The 13690-nt window shown below is 33.9% G+C and overlaps 1 protein-coding gene across 2 annotated transcripts in view; it reads left to right on the top strand.

Moving 5' to 3' along the window:
• Smp_058980.1 (putative oxysterol-binding protein 1) overlaps positions 1–10598 on the top strand; it is a gene marked incomplete at its 3' end in the record, with an annotated part of 41833 nt that extends 31235 nt beyond the window's left edge. The window contains exons 8-10 of one of the 2 annotated variants that reach the window (XM_018796938.1): positions 6424–6741; positions 7474–7963; positions 9552–10598. In XM_018796938.1, the coding sequence (XP_018652028.1) occupies positions 6424–6741; positions 7474–7963; positions 9552–9697 (954 nt within the window). The remainder of the gene's footprint in view (positions 1–6423; positions 6742–7473; positions 7964–9551) is intronic. The other variant, XM_018796937.1, reaches the window with a different exon arrangement.
• Positions 10599–13690: the final 3092 nt, after the last annotated feature.

Here is a 13690-nt window from a genome sequence, read left to right as displayed (position 1 = left end):
TACATGTTATTATCAGAAGATTCACAGGATAGTATAACCAATGAACGAATGTTGAGTCGAATATATAGGTACTGATTACAAACCAGATAATAGTATTGTAAAGTTCATTCGATTATTATTAAGGACACAATATTCTCAAATACAAATGTTGAAAAAAGTCAGTCTTAATTTTTTCATGCCAATGATTTTTTACTCAACAGTTAACTTTCAGCGTATTTTAATTGTATTAAATCATTCTGAGTAAATTTTATTCATTGACTTTTATCGTGATTCCAGTTGCTACTAATTATTTTATTGTAAATGCATTTTCCTTTGTATTGATTATTTCATTGAGATTTTGAGTTGATTGATAATTACTCAATTGAGAAAATGTTATAATTAACATATAATTGAATATAAGTAAATTTATACGATCTCGATCAGAAAGTTACTGTTAATTGAGATTTAAATAGACAAAAGAATATTTAGAAATACAAACTGAAATTTAGTGTCAAACTTAACATTGATTAATTTAATATTTAAGACATTTTCTCCTAACTTCTTAAGTTCTTGAAATTTTAGTTAATGTAAATTGTTACGTATTTTAATGACTTTTTGGTTATGTATGTTATTTTCATGACATTTTTTTGTCCCCAGGAATCTATGATATAGTTCTCTTTAGTGATGATACTGATAACATACAGTCTTCTAACCATTTCGAGCAACAGTACGACTATATTTTGGATGCGGTTTTCTCCCTCCAAATGCGAAATGTTGCTCCCGGATTGGCTTGCGTCAGCGCCAGAATTGATGATAAGGAGTGGAATGGTTGGATGCATTAACCGCTCTACTTGTCTTAGATGTCTCGTCAGTGCTGGATGTGAAACATAGTCACTTAGAGAAGAAAATATTCGTGGGCTACTAGTACTTGAACACAGGTTTCTACGAAGCATTACTTGTGTGTTTCGGGACTGCTCAGTAAGCATTATCTGGGTTAGAAATAGAGTACTGGGAAAAGATGGTTAATCGATAGATGAAGTAGTAAATCTTCATCAACCAAGGTGGTTGGAATATGTGTTACGTATATCCAACCACTGCGTACTTCGACGGCCTATGCTGTCTGTTGTTGTAGTAGTCTGAAAAGAAAGTTAGTAACGATCAGACTGAAAAATTACAGCTGTCCATGAAGTTACTGAAAATTGGGTTTAGCCGTGTTATTAGGTATAGACTACTTGGTTCGTGTTAGAATGATTATCATAACCAGTGGTTGGAGACTGAGTGAGATGGCTCAAAACTGTTTGCAATATATCTGGTGATTCTAGTCGTTGTCTTCCCTCATATTTCAAGCTTATGAGTTCCTCATGATTATTTTTGTTTTACTAACTTATGTAATCTCAAATTCTATCTTTGATGCCAAATCTTCTCTAGTACAACTAATATTGTTCCTACCTCTACTCATTTGATTTAGTCCAACAACTTCATCTCTCTATGTTAGTGGAGCATATCAACTTGAACCTATGTACATATGTACGTGATTCTACATTGCGTTTGACTGACTGACTGGATGAAAAAAATACGTATTTCATTTTAAGTTTATTCGTTCTTTAAAATTCATCCTAGACATTCAAAAATGATCAGTTAATTGTTTTTAATACAGTATGATCACATTCTATTGTACAGTTCGACAAGAGAAGCATATATAAATATTTAACCGTCTTCTTAAAGAAACACCATAGAATAATAAGGTGTTTGCACCCAAAAGCTTGATAAACAGTCGATTGATCGTCACCGGTGTGTACGATATGCTGATGATCTACCTGTGCTTCATGAATAAATTTACATATAATTGACTTTATCTTGTCAACTTTCACATATCCGTATCACAATTAAAATATATCGAACTATCACTATTGACGCTGTTTTCGAAATTGTAGTAAATAATCTCTTTAGCAAATAGCATATGGATTAAATATTGCTGTATTTCTCCTGGAGTTTATTAAGCTAATTTTCATCAGGGTTCATGCAATAGGGTGGTAGCTTCTTCACAGTTTATGTTTTACAAAAAAACGTTTTAAGTCATTTTCTTGTTAGAATGAGTGCCTATGACAGTGGGCATTTTAAGTCGTCTGGGATTCCTTGATTGCAGTAAAAAATTACTGATCCAATTTTTTCTGTGGAAAGTGTATTAGTTGAACTTATTTCTTTGCGATATCACTCCCTATTATCATACCATACAAAGTGTTTAAATTGTACTGATACTGTAATTTAAGTGCTTCTTCATTTGTAAAAGCTATTGTTCAGGTTGTTTACCTAGTATCAAATCTTCGCCCTCTTTTTCCTCCGGTATAGAATAGTAGAAATAATTAGCTGACATGATAATAATCATATTAAGCATAGATGATATTACGTTATCAAAGACTTGATTACTCAGCGAATTCAACTTTCAAGAATCATTTACTTGACACAAAATGTACAGCGTTGCTTTAATAATCTAACTATTAAATTTTGGTATCTTCAACTTTTAAAATACCTTCTATAAACTATTAAATAAGGTGATACGATGTAATGATTATTTCAAAATATGACTTTAGCATAATATTCATGATAAATGTTTGTATTTAACAACACAATGTTTTGCATATTTTTCAGGTCAATTTCAGTGAACCTTTATCAATGCTTCAACGTTTAACAGAAGATTTCGAGTATTCCTCATGCTTAGATCATGCAGCTGCTTGTCAAGACTCATTGGAACAAATGGCATATGTGGCTGCTTTCACTGTATCCGCTTATGCTACAACTGCAGTGCGTACAAATAAACCGTTTAATCCTTTATTGGGTGAAACATATGAATGTGATAGAACTGACGATTTTGGCTGGAGATCGTTTGCTGAGCAGGTATATTTTCCCTTCATAAATTGCTTAACATAAAAATAGTAAACTGTATCTATATAAGTTATTTCAGTGCTCTATCATTACTTATAAGTCTTTTAGTTTTATTTCCATTTCAACTTATTCTGTAAAAACCAACTTTACTTTTGAACACTGTAGCATGGAAATAATTTATTTAGAATGATCGATGTGGGGAGGTAACAAATCTAATCGTTAGTCACTGCATTTACACAAATTTAGCTTTAGAAGTTATCTATAGAATGCTATTTAGCTTAACCTATATCCCTAGAATTTGTCCCTAACATACAAAAAAGCCATAAGAGAATACTCTTGATTACTTTCACAGAAAATCACTAAACATTTATGTTCCATTGTTTAATTTCAAGCTTACTAAATTCCTATTCTTACGTAACTAGTAATGATCAACCGATTTTGTAAACATATTTAGATTTCAATTTCGTTTCTCCCGACATATTGATTAATATCTTGAGACAGGCATTGTTGAGTTGATGCACCACCATTAACTTTGTATCTATTTTATACTATGTTGTAGAACCATGTCGTGGCACCAATTTAAGAGAAATATTTCTTCTTTCAACGTGCATCGTTAATTTGTATACTGTAGTATAAAAGTTGATGTAATACTCTTGTGAATTACTATGTGTATCAATTCCTACTATTGTTAATATATTTCAATTGTTAAATGTACATTGTTGAGTGTCCTAAAAATAGTAAATACAAACATTTGATCGTGTAGCTTCTTCGAATACGCTAAAATCATCAATTATGGATTAAGTTACTTCAGGTCACACTCTTATGTATCCATTTATATGCTACCAAAAAGCTTATTAATAATCATACTTATCTTTGTTATTCTTCTTTATCTTGTACCCATTCGTTCCATTTACCCTCTTCACTTTTTGACAATACAATTTTACAATATGAGTAATGCACCTATCACGAATTGAACTTTATCGTTAAAAATATGTGTTAATACTTGTAATTTATTTATAACCAGTTGAGTAGAAGAAAATATAATGCCAATTATTTGGTCATTTTAAAGAATCCCGATTCTACGTGGTTGAAATTGAGCTTAACGATAAAGCTGTGTTTTAAAAAGCCTTTCATAAATAGGGATTACTTGGGTCTATGAAATTATTTTCTGATTGTGATTACCATTATTTCGACAAAATAGAAATTAATTTACCTGACTTCCTATAAACGAGTGAGTTGGATTCAACAAATATATCGAGTGACATACACATAGGCATCAAAGTTTACTTAACTTGTTTCAGTCGCTGGATTTCCTTTCACTTCATTACTTTTTCGGATGAATCTCATCTGTTGTTGCCAAATTGTGGTGATCAAGATATTGAAACTGAAACTTTGTCTTCATCAGCTGTATATATAAAATATGATAGTTAGTTATATTTAGGCTTTAATGTTCATTCTTTCTCAAACTAGAAATAATTTCCGTTTACTTTAATAATCTCTTTTTTAAATTCCCTATTGTTGTGCTTCATTCAGTTCATATTCAACTATTTTTATTTGTATGCTTACTCAATATTTTTCTAAAAAAGATCGAAATATATACTGTAAACTGTGAAAATCGTAGATATTTTCCAAATTTTTTAGCATTTCTGTTTTCCAGTACCAAATCCATGACTAATTCCAATATTATATTCCAGTAGTTTAATTAGTAATTAATGTGTTTTTCACAAAAGATATCGTATGCGCTTATTAATTATTACAGATTTATATTCTTTTGTAATCAATGCCATGACTACATATTTCAATTCATTTATTTTATTCAATAATACATTTGAATAATAATTAAATTACCCGCCTCATCGTTTGATTACTTCGTAATAATCATCATTTTTGACTCTATTGGAATGTGCATTGTTGTTACTTATATATATCACCGCTTGATTGGTATTGATTTTAATAATATTAATGTCACTAAATATATTTATTGGTAAGTTACCGTGATAAAAAACCAAGTGAAAAGAAATATTTCTCGGATTGTTTTCCAAATATATAAGTAGGGATTTTTGTTCCACTGAAATTCAACTAGGTTTTTTGCGCTACTATTTATACCTATTTGTGGAATGATTTCTCTCCTTCAATAGTAATGGATGACTGCTCCTTTAGTATTCTTTCTATGTGCTACATAATTTAGTCGTTTCTCATATTGTATGAACAAATGATAAATAAATCTACTGACTTCAGCATACTTCATCAAAACGGATCTCTGTTGATTCAGTTTAGTCAAGAAAGGAACGATATAATGTTAACGTTATTAGTTGTATTGTTTTTTAGCAAATTTAAAAAAACATGAACCTCATTTGATATATCTTGATTATCCTCATGCTGTTTGTGAAACTTGCCTATCCTTGGTTTTGAAGAGTATTTCATAAGATTTACCTTTCTTATAAATTTTTGTACTACAGTTAGTACTTTTTATGATAGTTTCCGTTTTAAAAGTTTTACATTAACAAAATCCAAACATGTTTTAGGTCAGTGTTTTTAACGATGCATTCAGACAAACATTTAATTGACTAGTAATTTAAGCCGTTGGTTGTTCTTACCATACATAATTTTTGACTTTGTATGTTTCCATAATCTATGTTAACCAGTATAGCATTAGTCATGTTGTGATAACCACTTATGCTGTATACTTCATTCTTAAAAAGCGATATAAGCTTTCATCAATTATGAAAGACAAACATTCATTATAGATGAAATCTTCTGCAACGTGTAAGTGTAGCGAACTACTAATCTTATATTATCTTGTCTAATAAGTAGAAGCAATAACGATATTACCGTTAGAATTCTGTTTCTCGTCATGTGGTCTGTGCTACCTTGTTCATCAGTTGAATATTGTAGACCATTAATAATCTGAACTTCATTGACACTGATAGGGAAAATTGTTCATTTCAAAAGAAACTATTTTGGACACTTTAATATACGTCTGTGTTTACTCATTAGTCTCTCAAAGTTTATTAAGACTACATTTAGATGAAAATAAAGTTTAATCTTTCCAGCTAAACGATAATTAATTCAATTTTTAATATACTCATCTCTGTTAGTCATATTCTGCTTGTTATGTCAATTGGAACACAAACTAGTTTAGGGAATTTAATTAAGAGCCTTTATCTACTAGTAAAGACAGTACCTCAAGAATAAAGGTTCTTCCATTATGTGGGCAGTCTTAAAGTAACAGCCGCCTTCATACCTCTTATACTCGAGGTCTCCTTGTGGCAGCCCCAGAAAAAATAAGCTTTATATACATCTGTTCGACTATTTTTGTTAGAGGTGTGAAGGCAGTTATCACACACCGTGGAAGGGTTCTTCGACTAGTTTATTATTACTTTTTTGTTATCAGTTTATTAAAGTTTAAAAAAATCTGATTTTCGTCAAACAGTATAACCAATTCTACTTGATGATATGATAATGGTTATCATGTTGATTATATATATCCTTTCATCTATTCTCTTGTTTTAAAAGATATCGTAACTTGTTTATTCTGTTTCCCTCATATATTTTATGCAGGTCAGCCATCATCCACCAGCATGTGCTTTACATTGTGAAAGTAATGCTTGGTATTGTTGGTTTGATTTTTCTATGACAACTAAATTCCGTGGTAAATACTTACAGATTAATCCAGTTGGTACATGTCATCTAGTATTTCGTCGAACAGGTCATCATTATACATGGCATAAAATCCCATTGACTGTTCATAATATCATTGTTGGACGTTTATGGATTGATAATAGTGGTGAAATGGATATTATAAATCATAATACAGGTGAAAAGTGTCATCTCTCTTACAAACCGTATTCATATTTTTCTAATGACAAACCACGTCGGGTGAGTTGTTGTCTTTCAATTGTCTTTTTTTATTCTAAGTAGATTAACAATTATAACTGGGTTCCAATCTAGAAATTATTTTAATATCTGATATTCAGATGAATTTCATAAAATAGTTTAAGATTAACCAAGATATTTGAGAAATAGTTACAGGCATTTTAAGTAATATCAAGTCAAAATCTGGTGTTCATTCGCTACTAAGGTTGGGATGAAGGATAGTTCTTGAATTTCTGTCAGATAATTGCGACAAATGACATTCCGGATTGTATCATATCACATATTAATTGTTGCACATAAACATCAGCTGCTGTATTTCGACCTATAAGCTGAGTGTTCAGCAACGTCTGCTCACTGTTTAGTTGTTTGGTCTACCAGTTTTCAAAGCGATCTAAATAAGTCACCATGATTCATTGTGAATAAGTATTGTACTTATGCCCTATAAATCACCTCTTCGTCTTCTGAAAATTCTTCTAGTTTTATAGTTCGTGTTCCCATTTAAGGGACATCCATTCTCGAAACAACATATGATTGAAAATGTACCATTGACTCCTCAACAAGGGCTAATGACAGCACTTTTGTGCTATCTTATTCTATATTAGCAACGCTCATGGCATATTCATACCAGAGAAAATTTCGTAAAAATTAGTCATTATCAGTCTATTTGAAATTTCGAAGCTTACGTGTTTGATGTCTAATATCTGTTTTTTTTTAATGTTTTTCGCTTTGTTCTAGGTTACAGGTGCTGTACTTGACAAGTCTGGTGATGTACGGTATGTTTTAAATGGTACATGGGATGATTCACTCGAGTATGCACCTGTAGTGAGTACTAGACATTCACGCAATGGAAAACCAGTATTGGAAACTGGACCTGCACGTGTTCTGTGGCAAAGTAATCCTTTACCACCGGATGCAGAACGAATGTATTGTTTCACGCGTTTAGCATTGCAGCTGAACGAACCTGAGGAGGATGTTTGCCCTACTGATTCTCGTCTGCGTCCTGATCAACGTCTTATGGAAGCCGGTCGTTGGGACGAAGCTAACAGGGCGAAAGTAGAACTTGAAGAACTACAGCGCCAACGAAGACGTCAAATGGCTGCCGAGTTAGCCGCACAGTCACTTGCTTCTAGTAAACAGGACGAAACTAGTGACACACACAGTAAATCTGATAGCTCCGTTTCTGAACAATATAACAGTCAATCAAGCCCGTCTGTCAGTAACTTTCGTAAGTTCTCAAGCGTTAGTGAGTTTCTTGCTTTTTCATATATCTAATCTTGTTTTTTTTATTTAGAGTTTAGGCATGTGAATACCATTTGTGTTGTTTTGCATAAATACCATTATCATTTCCTTATGTATGTACTGAATAGTTTCGTTTTTGACTATTCTTCGGAACACAAAACTTGAGGATTCAATAAAGTTGTTTACGTGAGAAAAATATTTTTAGAAGTATTTAGAATATTTGAAATAACTTATCGTTATTTAACAGTTTGTAACACATCAATGTTATAACTTGTGTCCGAATGGATGCCTTGCTAACGTATGACGTGATAAGACCGCCAATCAGAGAGCAGCGAATTATCGATTGAAACAGTGACACACAAAAACCGTAAGATCAGTCTAGAGTGCTTATCGATCCTGCTTCTGCCTAGCCCAGCAAGTTAAGTTCAAAACACCAATAACAGCCTCTGCGGTATGAATCATTGTATTTCAAACATACTGAGTTTATATATCAAACAGACCGACCACATCATAAAATAGAAAATAACATTTGCACAAGATTTAGCCAAATGTGGCTGTGAATGTGGGAGGCAGCAATTAATAGACTAAGGATAATTCAAGTATGGTAATGGTAGTCAATAGGTCAAAATAAAGCTTATAATAAGGGGAACACTAATATGAATAGTTTCGTTATTTAGCAATTATACAATAAGAATTATATGCATATTATTGGTCCATAAATGCATCCAGAAGTTACCATTCACTATTGTTATCGGGACATAACAATCAAATACACAAGTAGCGTGTTATGGTGATTTTTAAGTTACCCATTAGGTTTCTTTGTTAGAATGTCGAGTCTGCGGCGCGTTGACCTCCATAGCTCCGTCGACCTGCCGGGGCATCAACATCCGACATCCACCCGGGACGTTCAACGCCCGTACTCCACCGGCCTGCTGAGCCATCTACATCCGATGTCCGCCCAGCAGCCGCATGTCCCACTGCTCCTCTCCGTTGACAGCTCTTGCTACAGCCTATGCCGCCCCGCCAGAACACTCCACTCGACGTCACCTCTCCGCGCCAGACTGCCCCAACTAGCACCTAAACTCCAGACACGCAGTGGCGTCTGCAGAACAGCACCCTTCCCCCTCCTGGTTGGCAGCGACACCAAATGTAGTGAACAGAACACCGGTTGGGGAAAATCGAGTGTATTTAGGCACAAATTACAGACTATCTCACTAAATTCTGATAACCATACAGCAAACAGTAAATTTGCAAAATAACAATCAATTGTCTCAATCTTCACTGTTCCTTCTGTAAATGTCAGTTCATCCTCTCTAATTCCATTGTTCATGCATTTTCCTAACAATTGCACTTCATTTCAGTTCTTTCCTTATCGGTCTTCTGCCAAAATATATTCTATGTCTGACCACCGCCATATACTACTTATATAGATATAATTAGACCACACTACACTATGACTTAAGGTCGAGTAAACGAATCTGTACTTGTCTATTGAATTCTATTATTAACATATCCTGCTTCGTGCGATCAATGTCATGTTTACTAATGATTATTCATTGATTAAATTTTTCCAGTCGATATTGTTGATAGCCAGCATAAACCACTATGGTTTACAAAAGAATTCGATCAATTCACAAACAAAGAAACGTATATATTTACTGGAAAATACTGGGAGCACAAATTAATTCATGATTGGTCAATGTGCCCGAAGATCTACTAATCTTCATAAGTGCAGAGGAAAGGGATATACATATTCACCGAATTATTTTTAATTATCTTTTTCTTGCCAGTGAATAACTAAACTAATCGTGATAGATATTATTTGTTTCCGTGTTACAGACACGGGGTTATTCTTGTACTTCTACAACAGTTACAATATCTTGAGTATTATCCATATTCAAGATTAGTATGCACACATTTAGATTTGTAATCTTTTTCCAATAATTCAAAGACATTCTCATCACTGTCTATAATTTTCAAGAAGTTACCCTTTTTCAGAAATACATATTTTTCTTGTGTCCTACTCTGATTTCTGTGAATGATCATGAAACAAATTCGTAGAACCTAGTCTGATGCTTATCGGTACTAACACTTTTCCATCCACGTATACTGTATTAATAACTATTTAGTGTGACTGTAGTTCACTTTTCTCATTTGACTCCATCCAGTTGCATCTGATAGCTATTTACTTCTACTTATTAGCAAACAAAATTATACAGTTGAATCCAAACGTTACTCTAATTTCTTACATCAGGTATACAAACTAAATCCTGCTATTTGATTCATGGTTGTTTTTTTCTCCATAAATGTTCTTGATCAGTTATTTGCTTTTGGGAATAAAGAACATCACATCTGTTTATATTTAATCGGCATGTTCATTCCTATTTTTCCACCTGCTCCTTATTTGTGTAGCATAAATTCCTCCTAGTGTTTACAGAAGACACTCATTTTGTGATTAAAATCTTTCAGTTTCTTTAATTTTCCCTATATTGAATATTATGTTCTACTTGTTTCTCTCTATGATTCAATTTAACTAGAGCTAATGAACTTTGTGCATTGACGTGATCTTTCTCGCTGTGTTTCTGTTATAATGAACTTAGCTATTTACATAATTCTTTTTCAATAAAACAAAAAAAAACATTCAGCATTCAAATTAAGATAATATGATAAATAATGCTCAACTTTCTGTGAAATGTCATATTTCAATATTACATACTAATTGAGAGTTAATATCTAATATTGGATTTAACTTGGAACTGCTAATTTAACCAGGAACTTTGAAAATTCATAAGATTTGTTATGACCGCGCACTGATCGATGTTGTGCAATGCTAAATTAATCGGTAATTAGTTACTACTTCATTAAAAAAGTACCATTTACATGTATTTTAATAAAAGGACATTGACCACCACTTGAGATAATTTGCAAGAAATAAAAATATGTTGAGACCACTCGTATTTCAACATCATTTGCGTTTTAATTCTTCGCTTTAATATAAGTATAAGTCATATTTTTAATCAGATAGACTAGTGTAGGAATGTTAATCGTTTGCATTGTTTTACTTTCTGACTTTAATCATATCGGATACTTGTGTGAGTACAATTGCTCTGTCGCATAAATCGTTAAACAAAAATTAGTCTGTCTCGTGCAGTTGCACCGCGAAGGAACTGAGTCACCAGACCATAAAAGGCTTGTTTGTTTTTAACTGGTTTTACCACAGGATTTGGCCATTAACAGTTAAAGACCTAAAACTAATCCGTGTGAATAAAATTCAAGGGGTCTAAATGTCTGCGTGATTTTTTTGGAAGTAAAGTGTGGAATTCCAAGTGTAGCACAGCTGCCTTTCTCTTGGTTTCCAGGATGTTATTGCTTGTATTCCTGGAAGTGATGTTACCAACCGAGTTAGTCACAAATATGAAGTGTCAGCGGAATCCCAACTATCATTATCTACAGTATTAATCTAAGTCAGTACGCATCCTTTATGTTTTACAAGAGACGTAGGTCATACGAACAGTAAAGCAGTGGGGCTTTTAATGTAACAACTTCAATAGTTCGACTTATTCCAACGCGCCAGCGATACTTACCAAAGTTTTAAATGGTTTGTGTGCAGTTGTAGAAGTTGTCGAGAAACCAAAACATAATGGCTCAGTAACTGGAATCACTTACAGCTGATAATTGGACTGGCTAATTTTTATTAAACGTTAAGCTAATATCTCATAATCAAGAGCTTTAACAATTAGTTTGGATGTTCCCAGCAGTTTATAAAGAAGCGCTCGACTACTCATCGTTAAAAATCTTGATTTATTCAATGCCTATCAGTTTTTGTAGTTTCTTTAGTGGATATACTTCTAATATTTGGTTTCGACATTCATTGTAGCTGGAAACACGAAATTTCAAGGATAAAGTACAGTTTACAACTTCCCATCAGGCAAAATGATCTGGGATATCCATAAATAATGTAGTAGCCTTATAATTAGTAATATCATATAGTTATGGAGCAGCAAGTATATGCACGGTGTGCATATCAGATGAAAGAAAAGAAACTGAAGTATCAGAAACAGTACGAAGAATTCAAAGAATTATTTCATGAACTAAATAGCTTACAAATAATCGTATTAGCATGAATAGAAAAGTAGTGTGAGTATGCTATTATTATATTTACGAATGTAAGGAAGATGAGAATGACAATGTTGGGGATGTTAAATCCCCATAACTCACTTGGTAAATGACTTATTTTTGCAATTTCTTTTTGAAAATTTGAATTTCTTTGTTTTTGCGCCAAGAGCGCTCTTTTTCACCGTCAAGTCGTATTTCCCATTTGGGAAAATCTTAAACGCTATTTGTCCGTTGTATCTTTTAATACGCTATTTTGTAATGCTTCCCAATACAACTTTATGCTGTATATATATACGTTTGATTTATTCCTGTTGCGATTGCATGTGCTTCTAGCTGCTTACGGAATTTATCTTCCCCATTTCTAACTTGGACTTCTCACTCTAGTTAGCGGGACTGGGTCGCGTCAGAATAGATAGCTTATGGGTCTCTGATCACAAGTCCTTGTTCCGTCCACAGACTTCAAATTGACAACGAAGCTGGTTCAAATATGGATCCCTTAAAAGTCGAATTATTGCTGGAGCAGCAGATGAAACTTATCTAGATGTCAACGGAAGCAAAAATTACGCCTAACACTCAACGAAGCACCTCTAATCCTACCACTATTGCACCTTCAGTTGATGGTATTGCGAGCAGCATCTCTGAGATTCATTACGATCCTGAATACAATGTCACGTTTGATATGTGGTTCCGGAGTTATAAAGACTTATTTAAATTTGATTTCGCTAATCAAGATGATGCTTGGAAAGTCCGCTCGCTGCTTCGAAAGCTGGGTCCTAGTGAACTGGATAGATATTTTAACTTGATTCTGCCTCTAAACCCACGCGACCGCTCATTCTCGGACACTATCCAGTCTTTGAGCCAACAGTTCAGTGATAACTCCTCAATATTCATCACATCCTACCGATGTTTGAAACTGACCATGAACGAAGACGCCGATTTTCTGACACATGTGGGCATTGTCAACCGCGAATGCGAACGCTTTCGGTTGAGGTCGCTAGCTGAAGATCAGCTTAAAGCCCTCATTCTCATAAGCAGTCTCCAATCGCAAAAGTTCAGTAACATCAGAACACGGTTGCTCAGTCGATTGGACCAAGACCCTAAACTGACTCTTAATGATATTGCAAACGAAAATCTGCAGCACGACACTACGATGGTTCAGAGTAGTGCTTCCGATCGCGCTGAAGTATATGTAGTCCAACAACCACCCAACCCGGTTAAATCCGCCCCAGCTATACCTAGTTCATCTTACTCGAACTCAGTCTAACAGACAAAGACGAATCCTCCTGCTCCTTGCTGGCACTGTGGTACGTGGCATTATATTTGAAGCTGTCCGTATAAACATCATCGCTGCAGGAAGTGTAAAGCTGTGAGCCACAAAGATGGATTTTGTCGAAAAAGGAAGCTAAATCGCTCTAGAAGTACTAGAAAGCCTGTCCCTAGATCCTGCACAAATTCGCTGAGTCTAGTAGCGACCTGTCAGAGCCCACTCTGCGAACCGTCTCCCACGATCTTCGTTGTTTCTATTCTAGCTCATATTGTGTTCTCTGCAGTTGAATATGCTGCAATATTTGCGAACATTATCCATCACTATACAACC

The sequence above is a fragment of the Schistosoma mansoni genome, chromosome 4 (assembly GCF_000237925.1).
Source record: "Schistosoma mansoni strain Puerto Rico chromosome 4, complete genome".
Lineage (NCBI taxonomy): Eukaryota > Metazoa > Platyhelminthes > Trematoda > Strigeidida > Schistosomatidae > Schistosoma > Schistosoma mansoni.
This window is presented reverse-complemented; position numbering and strand designations above follow the sequence as displayed.